Source organism: Siphateles boraxobius, unplaced genomic scaffold (genome assembly GCF_051911475.1).
Source record: "Siphateles boraxobius isolate OS27281-9 unplaced genomic scaffold, OSU_SipBor_1 6, whole genome shotgun sequence".
Classification (NCBI taxonomy): domain Eukaryota; kingdom Metazoa; phylum Chordata; class Actinopteri; order Cypriniformes; family Leuciscidae; genus Siphateles; species Siphateles boraxobius.
This window is the reverse complement of record NW_027509186.1, coordinates 39,537,841-39,557,526: the sequence shown is the minus strand read 5'-3', so window position 1 is coordinate 39,557,526 and position 19,686 is coordinate 39,537,841. Positions and strand designations below refer to the sequence as shown.

General features: G+C 36.7%; 4 protein-coding genes across 4 annotated transcripts in view; all 4 read right to left on the bottom strand.

Annotated features, from left to right (window-relative positions):
- LOC143715461 (uncharacterized) overlaps positions 1-7,621 on the bottom strand; it is a 272,811-nt gene extending 265,190 nt beyond the window's left edge. The window contains exon 1 of the mRNA XM_077207287.1: positions 7,560-7,621. The gene's annotated coding sequence lies outside the window, so the exon portion shown is untranslated. The remainder of the gene's footprint in view (positions 1-7,559) is intronic.
- Positions 1-19,686, bottom strand: part of LOC143715491 (uncharacterized) — a 659,702-nt gene that overhangs the window by 585,428 nt on the left and 54,588 nt on the right. The window lies entirely within an intron of this gene.
- LOC143715483 (uncharacterized) overlaps positions 1-19,686 on the bottom strand; it is a 349,601-nt gene that overhangs the window by 310,058 nt on the left and 19,857 nt on the right. The window lies entirely within an intron of this gene.
- LOC143715411 (uncharacterized) lies at positions 14,891-18,017 on the bottom strand. Its single transcript, XM_077207183.1, has 2 exons — positions 17,783-18,017; positions 14,891-16,934 (listed from the first exon to the last, which is right to left on the bottom strand). Exons 1-2 carry the CDS (start codon positions 17,865-17,867, stop codon positions 15,838-15,840), a joined length of 1,182 nt encoding a protein of 393 aa, XP_077063298.1. The 5' UTR covers positions 17,868-18,017; the 3' UTR covers positions 14,891-15,837.

Below are 19,686 nucleotides of genomic sequence, written 5' to 3'. Positions count from 1 at the left end.
TGCTTGACTGAATAAATGTATCTATTTATTAAGAATCAGTCTATAGTTAATTTATAGAGTGAAGACAGCTACAGTACTAGATCTATTTAACAGTAGCATTCAAAAAAGAAATGAAGCACTGTTTAATTTTATTTGTCTCTTATAGTATTTGTCATATTGTTTGTAATTTGATTTTTGCTTATTTTTAATAACAAAGATACAATTCAATTAAATATATATACTGTAATTATAAAATTACATTTCAAAAATATTAAATAACTCCTTTCATGAAATAAGATTTTGGTCATCCTAACCTGTTCAGAATTGTGAAAGGTTAGCAAATGTTAAGATGATTGATAATAATGTCAATGTTGCAAACATCTTTGTAAGGACATACACACTGGCACTTGCTAATTATTATTATTTTATTTAATAAAGGGGAGGGAATTGTCAAAAAACAGGGAAGGAACAAAGTTTTTTTAAATTAATTTTTAAAACAATGAATTGTAAGTTCTGTCATATTTTTCAGTTACTTTTACTGTTTTCGTTTTTTTTTTCCCCATGGTATCAAGATTTTTTAGTCTGGTATCGTATCAAGTCATAATTTTGGTATTGTGACAACACTAGTTATATGATAAGAATGTTGTCCCGGTTTTAAAATAAAGCACAGCAATGATATTTGAGTGTGTTTCTCCCTTTTCAGGAAAAGTATCGAAAAAGTATCGAAATCGCAATTCTTGACTTTGTATCGGTATCAAAACAATAATTTTGGTATCGTGACAACACTAGTGCTGAGTCGCTAAAACGGACTTCGTCAATTCGTCAATATCGTAAGGCGTCTATTTCAGCTGAGGAGATTAATATAAAGACACACTGGCAGATAGTATGGTGCAGACAAAATGCACACTTTGGCGGAAGGATGAGAATGTAGAGTAGAGATGGGCGATATGGCCTAAAATCCATATTGCGATATACATGTTAATCAAAATTAACAAAGTGGATATAGAAAGAGTAAAAGAGTATAAATTCCTAGGAGTGATTCTTAGTCACAATATTAGCTGGAGACCACAAATAAACAGCATACGTACTAAATTAGCAAAAAATATTGCTATTATGGATAAGTGTAGATATCTATTGATGCAACAAGCTCTCCTTATCTTGTACTACACGCTCATACTTCCTTATCTCAGCTACTGCATGGAGATTTGGGGAATTACCTACAGTAGCCATCTAGCGACTGTATTTAAATTACAAAAGAAAGTTATTAGGATAGTGCACAACGCTGGGTTCAGGGACCATACTAACACATTGTTTATAAAATCTAACCTTCTAAAACTTGAAGATTTAATAAAGCTAAAAGTGCTTTTAATTGTATTTAAAGCTAGAGCTAACCAACTTCCTAGCAACATCCATTCATCAACAGAAAAGGTGGATATAATTTGCGGGGAACGCTTAATTTTAAAGGTATAGCGGAGGATCTTTCCGAATTTTAGAGAAGACCCGCCCTCTCCATTTTTTTTTTAAAATGCACATGTGCCTATTAAACGTGTTGAGTGACCGAGGACTCAAGACATGATATGCAATGGAGAAGTAGCTTGTTGCATTTGTGTAATAAATACTATGGTGAACACATTGTAATTATCGAAAATGAACACACAAGGTTTTAGAATATTTCAGCGTGATACAATTTACCATTTGGTCACAAGGCTACTTTAGACAAATTGAGATGTTTAACGTGTCTACGCGGTGCATGACTTGTGCCAGGGCTAGCATTGCTAATCATAGCTTACATTAACCCTTACTAGCTGTGATTTTAAATGGATTTCTCCAAATAGCATGACAAACTTTACCTGTCTAGTAACGTTAGAATCTTCGGGACTGCGGCATCAGTGGGAAGCACAACCTGAGCTTTTAGCGCATGCCAGCGTGTGAAATATTCACCCAAAATCACTCTGGTCTTGTTTCTATAATCTGCGGCCTTTCTCTTCTTATCATACACTTCGTATACATTTTTTCTCTTTCGACCCTCAGCCATTTTCAAAGGAATGGCTGAAACCGTAACTCATCACACATAATACACCTGAAAGTGCGCATGCGCAGAAGGGACGAGCACTTACGACGGCCTTAGGTAAACATAGCACCAGAATGATTGACACTTAGGTGGACCAATAGTATAGGCTACCCACCCGGAAAAAGAAAATCCTCCGCTATACCTTTAAGGTACAACGTATTCGTACTACCCTCAGGAGCCAATGTGTCACTCGGAGAGGTGTGAACTTATGGAATGGCTTAAAGGATGAATTAAAGAATGCTGTAAATTTCCATCATTTCAAAAAACAATATAAGAAAAGTATCTTAACGCAATATGTCAAATGTAACCACTAAGCAGGATTTCTGTCACTGTCTATTAAAATGAGTATATCATATCATGCTGACACAGCTACTGTTACCAATGTCTCCACATGATCTGTCATAATAAAAATTAGGAAACTAGTTAAACTAGCGCTGTTTATTACCATTGTCATTGCTATTGCAAAATACGATAAACAAAAAAAATTAGGGCAGACGAGACATGGACCTGTCGGGTTAAGGGCCCCCTCCTCCAGACTGGCTCATGAAACACCGCAAAGGCTGCAAACATCGCCCGCCTAGACAATTATTTAGGGTAGCTGGACGAGCCTGTTGGATGGGGGCTATGACCCACTCCCAACTGGCCCACACCCTGGCTTTTAAACGCACAACACATGATAGGATACACCTCATAATCAAAATGAATGTTGTAAATGTATACCCAGATGCTGTAGAGATGGTAATGACAACAAGGTGATAACAAGATAAAATATGTATAAGGAAAATTTTATTTTTTACACAATACTGTTAATAATGATGATACTTTTGATTCTAATACTGGCATAATAGAATGGATAAAAAATTATAATAAACATATAGTTAACCAAAAATTACAATAATAATAATAATAATAACAATAATTGAAAGCAGCAAACAATATGGAGACTGGTCATTTACATTTATTCATTTATCTGACGCTTTTATCCAAAGCGACTTACAATAGCTATATATGTCAGAGGTCGCACGCCTCTGGAGCAACTAGCGGTTAACAGGGGTTAAGTGTCTTGCTCAGGGACACATTGGTGTCTCACAGATGATTCGAACCCAGGTCTCTCACACCAAAGGTGTCATGACAAATGGTCATGTCAGTTATGATTGTTTCTGTTTTGTTTTTGTTTTGTTTTTGCTAACATCAGGTGTAAATCTTCTAGTAGTATGCAGAATTATGTGTTAATGTTATCCTTCGCGGCATAATGCATTATGGAAGAACTTATTATTATAGATGTAATCACGCTGCTTGTACAATAGATGTATAACTCAAACATTGTATAGTAATCTCTATAAGTTTGCGACAATATATGTTTGATGTGGAATGTAGCCACAATCTCAAATGCTGCAAATTGTAATGTCCATATTACTGATTGTATGGTTGGAAATATAATTTATAAACAGGTGCATGCTCGTGGTTGTGTGTGCCTGGGTATGAAAATGATATACTTGAATGTTTGCATATCTTGTAGTAACTTTATAAACACAATATAAATTGTTAAATGCAGTGTTACTAGCTGAGGTAAAATTGGGAATACAATCGTGAAATCCATGAGTACTGAGAGTATTGAACATAGGGGTAGGCGCACATAAGCTTCAGCCTGCCCCTTTTGAGCTTCCATTTTGTGTAATCTTAAGACTTCTGTAACAAACATGATTGTGAGTAGCTCAAATAAACAAACATAATAAACATAACATAATACATTGCAGCCTCTTGCGATAACGATATACGTCATGATATATAAATTATAATAGAATCATTTCAGAACAGGTTAGATAGACCATAAGGAAAGCCAAACTGCCAAATGTATTGTAGTTTTGAGAACATTTATTATGCAAAACTGTAATTAAACAACATAATGTTGCAGATAAAGAAAATCCAAGTACACTAGCTGCAGAGACTTTAACAAGGAAAAAGCTTAAAGTATTGGGTTTCTTTCCTTTAGTGCACGCCTGTTTCACACATTTTCTGTGTGTAGTGCATATGCAGTGTGTGTTGCGGTGGTGTGCGGCGCAGGAGCTGCACGCGTTATTGTGCTTTCACATATGGTGCGTTTGCAGTGCGCAAATGATCTACGGCTGTGTGACAAACACAACATTTATCCTCTATTTTTTATTTCAAATCACTATTTTTATTATTATTGTCCTTTATTAAATAATATAAAAGTGTTTCTGCATTGTGATTCTATTTGTACACAGACAGCAGGCTAGTAATACTACACTCTTTCACAAGACTTAGGCTATTCACGTTTAAACTTAATTCACTTAAAAACGTATTATTACTTCTATATAGATTTATATATTAAGATGCTCAAGCAAGTGGCAAAACATTTATACATTTATGTTAACATCGCAAACATTTTAAATTAAAACATACACAATTGACAAAAACAGCTCTCTCATTCCTTTTCTTTTGCATTTAAATCTTTTTTTTTTTACAAGAAATATTGCAGTCACAAAGAACTTGCTTTTCCACCTCCACGAAGAGACAAGTACATCCATTATGTCACGTTGTTTAGGTACTGTGTAGTTTTCCTTGCTTTAACTACCCCCGAGCTTGAAGTTAAAAAGAAAATGACTCTAAAGATAGTAGTATAATTTAATTAAATGCATTTAAGGACAGATTACTATATTTTCATATCAATCCATGTTCATTTTGACCATGAATCATGCGCTGTCACTTTAATTTAGCACGTGCAGCACAGCAGAAATAGACTCTGTGTGGAAACGATCGCTGCACTGCTGTATACGCACCGCACCTTGAACGCATTGCCTCAACGCATCCGCGTGCAGGACTGTAAACATGGGTATGGAAAAAATAAACCTCCGCATATGCACTGCAAACGGAGTATATGTGAAACAGGCGTTAGCCAGAACTTTTGCCCCTACAGAGAATAGTTTGCTGCTGCTCGTCCAAATAATGGATGTTGCACCGGTCTTTTTCACCAGCTCCTCCATTTCGCTTTCAGCCATGTTTACTCAAGATGACGAATACGATGATACGTTGCAGCCGGTAGCAGCTCGTGGCTCTAAATTTTGTGGGTAGATTGCGTCAACATGCATTACTTGCAAAATCTCTATCGTAGGCCAATTTTGTATAGTTTATTTTGCATATCGTTTCAATCGCCCATTACTAGTAGGGGTGTTGAAATTAATCGTTACTACGGTGCATCGCGATGCAGACGAGGACGATTCGGTATCGGTTCAGTAATAGACCATAACCGGTTATAATGTGCTGACGCTTTTTGACGTCATTTATCGCATATGTGTTTTGTCGCGGTCGCATACACTGGCAGAGGGAGGTGAGACGCGAGTGCGAGTAATTCAAAATGCTCCAACTACTTTCAAAGCCTACATCTGGTCACATTTCGGCTTTTATGAACAACCTGGTAAGCACGACCTGGAGAAGACACGCGCTGTGTGCGCTCGTCACGCACAAATAGAATATGCAGGAGGTAATACCACTAACTTGATAAACCACGTTAGCCGTGTTCACCGCGAGCTGTTAATGCCTGGCAGAGTCTGACTGCTGTAGAGTAAGCGGATGAGCTCCAACGTCACCCGAATCCACAGCAAAAAAATCATCCACTCGCCCCAATAATTTTGTCTGATTTAAGTATCCGTTGTTAAGCGTGATTATAAATGGATGATTGCCACCTTCAACAGCGGACTCGGCGACGGTTGATGCACGCTCTCTAGGGTAACATTATACACTGATGAATGAGCGCTGCTTTTAAATGAACATTTCTTTAAAGTCCCTGTAAAGTCAAAATGAAGTATGTGTTCTGAGTTTGTCATATCACAGAAAAATGTGTTATTAGACACCCAGCCAAATTTGAATGATAAAAAAGCCGACAAGTACATAAAATAAGCTATCAAAATCTTGAAAAAATGAACAGTAGTCTCTGCTCTCAAACGTTGGGGGCGTGTCCGCTGGCTGCGCTGAAACCACGCCCCCTCGCGGTAAAGCTGCCGTTACCACAATCAACTGTCACCCGCTACAGCCGGAATGGATGCTCCTAGCAGCTTATTAGGTTAATTATAACATAAGCGCACAAGGCAACTTACACTCGTTGGTGGGCACGCACTGCCGAAGATGTCACCAGTTGTCGGCGCGACAGGATGAAGGCCGAGGCGGGAGATAGTCGGTTCGGCTCCATTCACCAGTAACACAACAGCGGATTATCAGTGAATCCCAGTTGTCTCTGACGAAAGTTTATAAAACTATCCCGTGTAAAATGATCACTACAGAGGCGGGTTTTGGTGGTGATCCTCAGCTCTCCATCAAGGTGGCTCTTCACAAAATGAATCCACCTCTTCTCAGGGTATCTGCACACTTTTTAAAGTCAAATTTAAATTTTTAAGACCTTTTTAAGGCCTGAAGAAATCAAAATGAATACCTTACATTAGGGGTGCGCAATATTGACAAGAATATGTCTCAATATTTTCAAAGTTTTGTTGATAATTAGATTATATTTATATTGTGTTTGTGTACTGGTACCATGGCTGGTTTAGGCCTGTTGTTGACAGCTGACTCACGAAGATATATATATATTTTTCAAATTCTATGCAGTGGTCAGTTTACAGCAGTGAAAGAAATTAACATTTTTTATTAAAGGACAATATTTGCAACCTTAAATTGAGTTCAGGGGCATTTTCTTTTTCTTTTTTTTACTTCGAGGTATGCATCACCTTTTATGTCAAATTCTAACATTCAAATTAAAGTATATTAGAATAAGGGTTCTTGCAAAAAAATATTTTTTTAACCATAAAATACTGATACTAATAATATTACAATAATAAAATACTAATAATAAGCTATTTATAGTTGTCAAACTAATATATATATATATATATATATATATATATATATATATATATATATATATATATATATATATATATATTTGTACTTTTCTCATATAAATAATTATTTCAGAAAAAGATTGGCCTATTTTATAGGCTATTTTTATTTAAGATATTTTTTTTATTTAAATGTGCACCTTATGGGGTGCACCTTTTATGGAGCTTTGATTTCAAAAAAGGTACTCCTGTTGTTATACAGTATTTATATTTACATGTTATTATTATTTGAACAGCTGAGCATTTAATTATGAACCAGGTGATGAAACCTGTTTATTATTTAGTCTATTCAATTGATTTTTCAAGTGTTCACTGAAATAGCCGGTTTCAATAAAACTACTTGTGACAGCCCAGCCCTAAATATAACATCAAAATGAAAGCTACACACATTTACTAGACTAAACAACCTTTCCACACACTCAATCCACAAAAAATTATATGTGGAGAATTGTATTAACAGGGAAAAACGCGCGCAGGCGGCAAAAAATAACTGTTCATCATAAAGCGCATGTTGCGGTTTTTTTACACTTACATAATTGAAATAAACCTAAAACTTAACTTAAAACAGCATATTTTCACTCTTTAACGCAGAGACCTACCTGACTGACTCTCTCCAGTCACGGGCTGTTCTGACTGAGCGCGCGTGCGCCCGGTCCATTACAAATGACGTCACTCACAGAACGAACTCAAAATATTATTCATAAACAAAAATATATATTTTCCTTATGTCGGGCACAACAAAATAAAGATGATATGCATAAAGCAACATATTATTTTGCAAGAAAAACCAAAAAAATTCAAGCTAATTGTTTCAGAATCGGAACAAAAAAAAAAAGCCTCTCAACATTAAAAATGCATTATTTGCACACACTTGCAACTTACTACAGCAGTTTAATGGCATTTTATGCCATCTTAAAATCAAGAAAACAACCAACTATATTTTTCAGTATGTTTAACATTTTACAGCTTTTATTATTTTCTAACTACAGCAAATGACTCTTGTACAATCAGATATAATAAAGTAAAAATAATAAAACAAAAATAAAATAGTTAACATTGGTAAATAAGTACATAACATAAATATATCTTATTCAAGTAGATATTGCAAATCACTTATCTATAGAGACTTATCTATATCTATACCTATAGAGATATTCTAAATGTTACTCAGAAAACAGGCCAAAGGTTTGAAGTACTTGTGCTAAATGTTAGGATCTTAGATTTAAGAAAGAAATCCCTTTTATCTCTAGCCTTGGCTACCGTATATAGACCTCCAGGGCCCTATGCTGATTTCCTAAAAGAGTTTGCATACTTTCTCTCAGATCTATTGGTCAATGTCGATAAAGTAATAATTGTTGGAGATTGTAACATACACGTAGATAACACAAATGATGCGTTAGGGACTGCGTTTACAGATTTATTAAACTCCTTTGGGGTCACGCAAAACGTCAGTGGTCCCACTCATCGTCTAAATCATACACTAGATTTAATTATATCATATGGAACCAATCCAACCGATATAGATATTATACCGCAAAGTGATGATGTCACTGATCATTACATGATAACTTGCATAATACGTACTGCTGAAATTTGTCATGTTGCGCCATGTTATCGACCAGGCAGAACAATCCTTCCAACCACTATAGATAGATTCTCAAATAGCTTACCTGATCTATCTCAGCTGCGCAGTGAACCCAAACAAACAGATAAAAGAGGAAATAGTTTGAGCACCATTTTCTCTAGTACATTAGAAATTGTTGCACCAATTAGATTAAAAAAGGTTAGAGAGAAAACTAAAGCACCATGGCACAACAGTGCCAGCATGTTATCAAGAGAGAAACTCGTAACTTAGAGCGTAAATGGAAACAAACTAATTTAGAGTTCTTTAGAATCGCGTGGAAAGACAGTATGTCATGTTATAAAAAGGCTCTAAAAGCAGCCAGGGCTGAGCATCTCTGCAAACTAATAGAAAATAACCAAAATAATTCAAGGTTTTTATTTAACACCGTGGCTAGACTAACAAATAAACAGACATCACTAGAGCAGAAATATTCCGTTACAGTATAGTAGTAATGATTTTATGAATTTCTTCACTGAGAAAATAGAAAACATCAGAAACACAATTGTAAATGTACAATCTTTTATGGTGTCTTATGATTCAGCCTCAATTATATTATATTATATTATTATATTATAAGGAAACATGAATTAATTTCCACGGTTATGCTGATGACACTCAATTGTATATTTCATCACGACCAGATGAAAACACTAACTTATCTAAATTGACAGAGTGTCTAAATGATATAAAATGCTGGATGATGTGTAATTTCCTGCTATTAAATTCAGATAAAACGGAGGTATTACTTATTGGTCCAAAAAACTACCCACAAACTCACTTACAATACAACTTTAATTTAGAAGGATGTCCTGTTACTTTATCCACTACAGTAAAAGACCTGGGTGTTATACTAGACCGCAACCTGTCTTTCGAAAATCATATTTCATATGTTACAAGAACAGCCTTTTTCCACCTTAGAAACATTGCTTAGCTACGCAACATGCTATCTGTTTCTGATGCAGAAAAGCTAGTTCATGCATTCATGACCTCGAGACTAGATTACTGTAATGCTTTATTAGCTGGTTGTCCTGCATCCTCAATAAACAAGCTACAGTTAGTGCAAAATGCAGCCGCTAGAGTTCTTACTAGATCAAGAAAATATGATCATATAACACCTATTTTATCATCTCTGCACTGGTTACCTATTAAGTTACGTATCAAGTACAAAGTATTCCTACTGACCTATAAAGCCCTAAATGGTTTAGCTCCTGTGTATTTAACAGACCTTCTATCGCCCTACAATCCATCGTGTTCTTTAAGATCACTAAATTCGAGGCTTCTGGTCATTCCTAGGATATCTAAGTCCACTAAAGGAGGGAGTGCGTTCTAACATTTAGCTCCTAAACTCTGGAATAGCCTTCCTGATATTGTTCGAGGCTCAGACTCGATGTCCCAGTTTAAAACTAGATTAAAGACGCATCTCTTTAGCCAAGCATTCACATAATGCTTACCTTTTATACTACTGTTGAATCAAATCAAATGCGTTAATATTATGAACAGCAGCTATGCTAATTATTTCCCATCTGCTTTTCTGATGTTATCTCGGGACGCTAGTCCCGAGGTAAATGGTGTTCATCAGCTCCCGTTTGTATCCAGCCTCTCACGGAGACTTCAGATGCCCCAACACCTGCGATGAGATGACTAAACGCCTGTGAAGAGACGATTCAACGCCGCCGATATGTTATGCCCTAAATTAAAACATGATTAACTAACTGTATTTTTCTATGTACATTTCTGAAATGCACTTTCTGTAAAGCTGCTTTGAAACAATATGCATTGTGAAAAGCCTTACACAAATTGAACAGCAAAACCTTTGCCTTTCAGAGGAGGATCAGTCAAACACAGCACATCTAGGTTATGATCTCTAATCATATGAGGTAGTGGCTGGTACCCTAGACTACACTCAAATATAATTTACTCTTAGGCGGAGATATACCTGGCAGTAAATCTATGGCACAGTCATAGGGACGGTGCGGAGGAAGAGAAGCAGCTCGGGACTTACTGAACACTTCCCTCAGGTTGAGATACTCCTGAGGCACGTTTGACAGGTTCACTGGTTCCTCCTGCAGCACAGAACGAGAGACAGACGAACAGGCAGACACAAGACATGAGGCATAACAATGAACACTCCAGGCAGAGACAGAGTTCTGACCCCCCTCCCAACAATAATAAACTTTTTCAATTCACTCTATATACCCGCACTGGCAGGTGGGGCGCGGAATGCGAGTCTTTCGTGCCAATTTTCATTGGCTCGTTTTAGTTTCACTCGAAGGCAATTGGTCTCCTTAGCATGATCCAAATTCATTGGTAACTCCTCCGATGAGACGTCTCCGTTCCCTCCTCAGGGAACGAGGGTTACCATATGTAACGGAGACGTTCAGCATTGCCTGTTATTGTCACAGTTATGTAGAATATGTCAAACATAAAAATCTATTATACTATAAAAAGTCTTCTTGCAGTGTAAATATCCTTAAGGGTCTGGCTCATCAATCTTCTTCTTCGTCCTCATTTACGGTATTTGAATCAACATCCAATGTTTGTAAATATCAATTTGGTTTATAAGCCCAATCTTAATATTATATGATTTGGTTGCCCTCTAAAATTAGGTTTCATTATCTTGATATTTCATTATCAGCTTTTCAATTTGTTTAACCGTGGTTTTGACAATTATTGATCTTAATATGGGAAGTACACACCAGAATAATAATCCCCTTTCAATATTGCATCTCCAAAAAACTTTCCTAATTTAGCAAACCATGCTCATAATTCTCTGAACTTTAAATCAAGTTTTCCTTAACTTCTGACTCAATCTTATTCGCTAAATTTTCCTCCCTGCACAGTATTGTTTGATAAAAGTGCACACCAATCTCCAAAGAAAAGTAATTCTACTTGAATTGCACCTGTGTTGACAGACCGCTCCATTGGAGGGATAGCCTACCAACCCTTCACCGCTCCTCCATCAAGGGTAGTGAGGGGGAAAAGCTATTTCTGGCTATAACAGGCAGTTTCTGGCAGAGAAAGGTGCCGTCCACAACCTGGTAAGCTCTCCATGCATTTCGGGAAAGAAAGGCACTGGGGCGGCGAGCTGAGAACCAGCGCGGCCCGCCCTGAGATACCAAACCTCCAACCAAGACTGAACGGGACACGGTGGAGTTTCCACTCGAGCCCGGCAGCCTCGGCGGCCCGTTTCAGCATAGCTGACATTTCTGTATCTGGCTCGGGCAATGTTACACTCCCAGGGGGAGATAACACAGCCGAGTCGTCATTTCCAGAGGCCAGCTCACCCTCCAATGCTGCTATCGACATCTTATCCTCTGGCGGAACCCCCATTGAAACAGCTGACCGGTCCATTACCGAGGGACCAGCATGCTTAACAGAAATTCCATCGGCTGCGGTGTGATGGAGGAGTGAGGAGCCCACAGGGAATGGTTACCAGGCGAGACATCCATCACTATCCTCCGATCACCCATCCCACACGGCATCCAGGGGTGGGGCACGGTAATGGGGACTCGCACTTCGTGGATAAAGGCGAGTCTCGATCACAAAACCATGACAGTCATATTCCCGCAATGAGAACATGAGCCGTCCGCAAAAGCTGCCTCAGCGTGCTGAACATATAAATATATACATACATATTTATATACACATAAATATATAGCTCAAACACGTGATGCAACAATTGTCACCGTCAGAGAGGAAAAGGGAACGACCACATCCAGAAACGCACAGGTGGAATGACATCTTGAAAAAGATGCAAACGCACCCATGTTGCTCTTTCAGAAATAGGACCCGTCACCAGTGCCTGAGCACACAGGGGAATAACTGCGGCAACACTGAACAGTGAACTGAAACAGTGAAGCACTCACTTTTCTGCCCTCTAAACAGCCGTCAACACACACAAACATTTAGAATTTGTTGCTGTTAAAACAGCAGTTGAGAGCTCAACGCTCGTGATCACCGCTGCACTCACGCTGTAGAAACCACAAGCACTGGGAGTCTTCCTGAAGAACACCGACACACTCGCTCGTTGTAAACAACAGCACTCTTCAGAGACATCAAACGATCGGCTCCGAAGCGAAAGGCAACTAGTGCGTGCGTGCATCCACTTCCGTATTTATACCTGCGCCGCGGGGGCGGAGTGTGTGATGCGAATCACGCACACCAATTCTATTGGCTCGTTCAATAGTACTCGAAGAACGTTGGCTCTCTGATGCGATCCCCATTCAGTCGACATCGACTCCGTCCGACGTTATCGACTGAAAGGGAACATGAGTTAATTTCACTTTACTTTATCTGAATCTCATTGTTTATTTGAAGTATTGGATCTGCAGATAACTTTTGCTCAAAAAATCACACTGCCAGTGTTATGATCTATGTTGTAATTTTGGCTAAGGATATTAAGGGAATATAACATTTACTTTGTCACTAAATATATCGCCAGGAAGTACAATGTAAACAGTGGTAAAAAGTGACGGGGGAGGAAAACACAAATTCAAGGAGTTCAGAAGAGAGAGAACATTTATTTATTTAAACCCCCAACCAATAAACAGAAAAGAATAAACTTAAAGTATTCCAAATATATAATCAAAAACAAAACTAGAGACTTTAAGAAAATACAATAAAATCCACCAAAGAAAAAGAAGAGCAGGAGTGTTGCCAAATCAATAAACTAAATAAAAACAAAACACCTCTAACTATAACATTCAAATCTAACCTAGCTTAATCAAAAGAAAAATCACAAAGAAACATCTTCAGCGTGCTACACACACACCTTAACTTACCTCCACTGACTATCAAACAAAACTTACAGCTGGTGGCAACACTCCTAAACTAATGAACTAATACATGAAATACGCTACGTGAAGCACAATGTATGTCACGTGACATTCTGACCTGCTCTTCTCACTCTTGATTAGTTCGCCTCAACATGAAATTTTCCTAATAATTTACTTACCATAATGCCATCCAAGATATCCATGTCTTTCTTTCCTCAGTGGAAGAGAAATTAAGTTTTTTGAGGAAAACATTTCTGGATTTTTCTTCGAATAATGGACTTCAATGACAACCAGCGTTTTGAAGTCCAAATCAATGCAGTTTCAGAGGTCTTTGAAGTGCTTGAAACGGCTGTGCACGATCGCAACAGAGGATGAGAGTCTTATCTCACGAAACAATCAGCTTGCAGATCAGCTCAATCCGAGCAATTGTAGTTAAAAAGTATATATATATATATATATATATATAGAATTTTTTTTTTTTTTTTGTTGAAAATGACCTATCGTTTCGCGAGATAAGACTCTCATCCTCAGCTGCGATCGTGCACAACCGTTTCAATACAATTGAGCACAAGGGCATGGGTAGATGCCACGTTCAAAACAAAAATCAACAAAATAAACAGAAGGGTTAGGAAACAAAACAAAAACAAGTGAACAGCAATGCGGGTAACAAAATAACAAATTAGACTACGTAATAAACCTCTAAGAGGCGCGCACACATACAAACCATGTCCCCTCTCGAAGACAGACGACATCGCCTTTTAGCCTACTTCTGGCGGAGCGTCATACTCACGACTGGCGCAACGTCATGGAATGTCTCTGAACAGATTCACACACACTTTTAGGGGAAAATAAATTCAAAACACTTCAATACAAAATAAATTGTACTTACATTGAAATTAATAATTTGATACAATGGACTTATTATTGTGTACATACATGTTTTTACATTGTACTTATATTTTGAAAATACCTGCATGTAACTACAGCTGTAATTAATTTTTGAAATTACATTTGTAATTGCACAGTTGACCCTTTCCTTACACCTTAACCCACCCTTAAACCTACCCATACCACCACACCTGACCCTAACCTTACCAGTATCACACCTCAATAGCAGCAAAAGTGTTTTACAATACAACCTGAACACAATAAGTACATTGTACTTATTTTTTGATGTAAGTACATAGTACTTAAAGCCATTTAATATAAAGTGGGACCCAAAATAGCATCACAAAACAACGTCCGTACACAGCCGACAGGCGTTAATAACTTAAGAAAGCCTGAAAGATGCATCAACAAACTTAATTTGGTCAATTTAAAAACATGTCCTTTCATTCTCCCAGCGTCAAATTGGTGTAACATTTACACCATATATATTATATATTATAAGATATATTATAATGTATATTATAAGACATAATATATATATATATATATATATATATATATATATATAAAGATGTTTACTTTAAAAAACAAAGTAAAATCATTCACTGGCCTACCATGGTAACTCGATGAGGTACGGCTACGAGTAAATGTCCGGGTAAGACATCTCTGGCCACTGGGTGGGGTTGTTACACCAATTTGACGCTGGGAGAATGAAGGGACATGTTTTTAAATTGACCAAATTAAGTTTGTTGATGTCTCTGTCACACTCTATTGCAGGCAGGGTGGGCATATAATTACGTGACATGTTTAATCTTAGTGAAGTTATTCACGACTGCCGGCTGTGTATGGACGTTGTTTTGTGACGCTATTTTGTATTGAAGTCCATGGGAAGTCTAGTTTATTTTCCCCCAAAAAGGGGCGGTGACGAAATCGACAGTTAAGTTCCCGGATGTGCCGGTAGTAGGCTACGTATGGACAACGGACAAATCCCGGATGACTGACAGGACGGGAAGCAATCAGAATCTGAAAAACACAGATCATGAATAGACAAACATGACTGATCGTAACAGCCAGTGAAATGGTCATTATTTGTTATCATTGTACAGAGCTTATAGACCTCTTTGATATTGCAGAGATATGTGTAGGTTTTTTTTCATACATCTGCTTATGAAATATCAGGTTTTATAACTAAACAAACAAACAATAAAAAAACCTCCATATCACATTTAAAAAATTATATTGAGTAAATTGTTTCATATATTGACAAATAGTTGTTTTTCTTACATTTGTTTCCAGTCTTTTTAAATTTTGGTATTTCTTTGAATAAGCGTTCAATCAAAGAATAATTCAACAATTTTCTTGTTTTCCAACATATAAAACACAAAAATTATGGTATTTCACAGAAACATTGGTTAATTAGTTAACTAACTAGACATTTAATTAATGTGAATCTCACATGATTTACTTGAAAGTTTGGGATCTGATGAAAACATTTGCTCGCTGTGACACAGAACAATGCTTTTTAATATGAGTCACTAGATTCTTTGATTGGGTGAAGCTCTTCTCACACTGAGTATAGTCGTACGGCTTTTATCCAGTATGAACTCGCTCGTGTCTTTTCAGGTGTCCAGACTGAGTGAAACTCTTGTCACAATATGAGCACTTGTAAGGTTTTTCTCCAGTATGAACTCGCACATGTAATTTCAGAGATACAGAATGAGTGAAAATCTTGTCACAATATGAGCACTTGTACAGTTTTTTTCCAGTATGAATTCTTTGGTGTATTTTCAGATAGGAAGCTGTAGAAAATCTCTTCCCACAGTCACAATACACATGATCTCTCACAACGGTGTGTGTTTTCTGGTGCTGTTTAAAACTACCAGGCCATGAAAAACTTTTTCCACAGAGAGAACACACATAAGGCTTCTCATCTGAATGAACTAGCAAGTGTTTTTTTAGCCGTGAAGATGAAATAAACTCTTTATCACACTGATCACATTTAAATAGATTTTCTCCAGAGTGAATGCGCAGATGATACTTGAGATCAGCTAAATTTCTGAAACTTTTCTCACACTCAGTACAGTAGTACGGCTTCTCTCCAGTATGAAGTCGCTCGTGTGATTTCAGGTTTCCAGACTGAGTGAAAGTCTTGTCACAATATGAGCACTTGTAAGGTTTTTCTCCAGAATGAATTCTTTGGTGCTTTTTCAGATGACTAGATGCAGTAAAGCTCTTTCCACAGTCACAGCACACATGATCTCTCACTTCATTGTGTGTTTTCTGGTGCAGTTTAAAACTGTCAGGCCGTGAAAAACTCTTTCCACAGAGAGAACACACATAAGGCCTCTCATCTGAATGAACTTGTAGGTGATCTTTTAGATTTGAGGATGAAATAAAATCTTTACCACACTGATCACAGTTAAATGGTTTTTCTCCAGAGTGAATGCGCAGATGAACACTGAGAGTTGACAAACGAGAAAAACTCTTTCCACACTGAGTGCATGTATACGGTTTCTCTCCAGTGTGAATTCTTAAGTGTGTGTTAAGGTTTCCTTTATTTTGGAAACTCTTTCCACACTGAGTGCATGTGTGCGTCTTTTTGGATTTTTTTCTTTGAATTTTAAAGTTAAGATGTTCCTCCTCCTCTTCATTCAGTTCTTGTCTTTGTTCTTTCATTCTCACCTGGTCTAAAAATACACAGAAATACAGTTAGAATCAGTTCAAGTGAACCCTTATTTAATAGCAGAAAGAAACAGAGATCAGGTTTCAGATCTTTCATATGGCAAAGGTTCCCCTTATGAAAAGGAAGATGTATACTTCACGTTATTTTTGTTAATTACACTTAAGTGATGTTCAAGTATATTTTAACTATACTTTATGAAGTATGTATGTATACTAGTAGTATACTTGTAAGTATATTATTTCAATATAGCTTGGGACTATAAATTTTTCAAAAAGAGATTTGAAGTAAATTCCTGTGTACATTACCAGTGGACTAGCCTACACAAACATTCAGATACTCAGAATTAGGAACATAGTGTGTTTTATTTATAAACCATTATTTTCAATATGTAAAACTATGTGAAAAAATATTTAATAGGCTGCTCAATTAAACAACTTCAAGCCAATTATACTTAGAATAGCTTTTTATACTTTTAAGCATATCTCATTAAGACTGAGTCCTATAGCCCAGTAAATATTTGTATATAAATATACGTAGACCTTTCTGTCAGTACCTATGAGTCAAGTATACTCAAGTGTATTTTAAATACATAAGTAGAATGAAAGTATATGTTCTTATTTTTAGTTTAAAAGAAGTATACTAATAGCACACTTGAATGAACTTCTTTTTAAGGATTGTTCTGTCATTTATTTGTTAATAGTTCAAATGTGTTTGAAAACTGCTATATACAAGGTTCTGATCATTTAGATGCATTTCTCTATCATTAATCACCCATATACTGCTTATTAATTCACATCTACCAAAAAAAAAAAAAAAAAAATCAACAATGAAGAATCAAGAATGAACACCAACCTATTTGTTCCTCAGTATCTTCATGTTTTATTCTGGATGGTCCTGGATCACTCATGTCTTCAATCTCCTCTTTAATAAACTCCATCTTTAACAGTCACACAGATATCAGCTGCTACTCCTGGAGTTTGTCCTTCTCTTATAGGATGATGGGAATATTCCCAGTATTTATTGGTGAATTGTTGTGGGAGGGGCTTCACTGCAGGTGTGAACTGTGATCACTGTGTTTTTATCCAATCTGCATTTAAAAAGTACATGGCCATCATGTTTAACTAAGCTGCTGAAAAACCTCTTTGTCTCCAAAAGATCCATTTTTTCAGCTCATTCATTATGGTGATGTCTGAGATCTTCTGTAAATTGGCACATTAAATCGTTTTATTGGTGTCAATAGGCTGAAACAAACTACAGAATCATCACCTTTTTATTTCAGTTCTTGTCTTTGATCTTTCACTTCCATGTGGTCTGAAATAAACATATTAAGGAGTTATAATCAGTTTAAGGAGGATAAATGCGAAAATTCAAGTGAACCCCGATTCAATAACAGAAAACAAGAGTTCAGGTATCTGTCTCACATCTTTCACTTTCTCTCATCTAATCTATACTTTTTAGGTTTGCACTCACTATGTGGAACTGCACTGAGGTGCATTCAAATATCAGGATGTTTTTGTTGTTGTTTGACTAGAGACAAATTTCTGCTTTACACAGTTTGATGGGATATTGTGGCTCCTCTTTGTAGAACTTCTCTGAGAAGAAATGTTGATATGCTATACAACTATGGCCCTGTATATATAAGTACAATGTCTGTTTGTATAATATAATCAACAATAGGGCGAAATAACAGCACCACCACGTTGACAGAGTTGCTGAAAAGCATCTTTGGCTCGTTACAGTATAGTTTCCGTTTCATTTCATTCAACAAGCTATTAGACAAAACTTTTGAAATCCATTTTTAAATATGTTTCTACCTTAGAATTGAAACAGTTTTATAACATTTATTATATAGAGAAAGGAAATAATAGTTATATATAAACTGTTTATATATAAATAAAATATATATTTTGATAATAAAAAATATTAAGTATTTTATAAATAAAATATTAAGTTGTTTTAATATATTAACTGTTTATTTCATCGGAACAACTAACCCCCAAATAAAAATAACTATTATAACTATTATTATATATAATAAAATGTTAGCTTTCACTGTAATAATTACTGTAATGTCTGTAATCTGATTATACTGTACTTGAAATGAGAACATATGCATTTACTGTCACTATTCCAGAATATTAACCCTCTACAGTACGGAGGGCAAAGGAAAGTTTTCTCAAGCCCTATGTTCAGTACATGTTTCTTTAAATGATTGCAACCAATTAGAATGTTTGAAAAAAAAACATCAAAGAACAGTCCCATAAGGTCTGGGAGTCACTAGCATGCATTATTTCAAGGTGGGACGTCCTTTTCTGACACATGGTCACAGGAGCACATGGTGTGAGAAAAAGGCAAGACTATTTGCTTTAGTGATTTTTAAAGTGACATGGACTGCACATTAAGCGTGTGTGTGTGTGTTTATGAAGGTGTAGAGACGCCTTTTGGCGGGTTTCATAAAGTTTTTTCATTTTGCATGTTCGCAAATTCAGTTTTTCTTTTTGTTGCCCAAAGGCAACGTTGTCGCAATCAGGGGTAATTTTCAAGGATGGCTTGGACAATACCTCACAATGGCAAATAATGTGTTACAAGAAGGGAAGATGCAGGGTTCCAAGGTGCACAGGAACATCCAAAGTGACACCAATGTGCTGCGTCCACCTGGATGATGCGACTTCAGCCATATTGCGCCAGAACGCCCACCACAGACCTTGGTGGAGAAGAGACAGAGTTCTATCGGGTTGAGGTTAGGACTGGTGCGC

What these genes read in the sequence shown, in the direction of transcription:
- LOC143715411 (XM_077207183.1), bottom strand. Translation starts at nt 17,867, where the DNA reads ATGGAGTTTATTAAAGAGGAGATTGAAGACATGAGTGATCCAGGACCA. An exon ending in AGATACTGAGGAACAAATAG is followed by an intron (nt 16,935 to 17,782) that starts GTTGGTGTTCAT and finishes GTGTATTTTTAG; the next exon opens with ACCAGGTGAGAATGAAAGAA.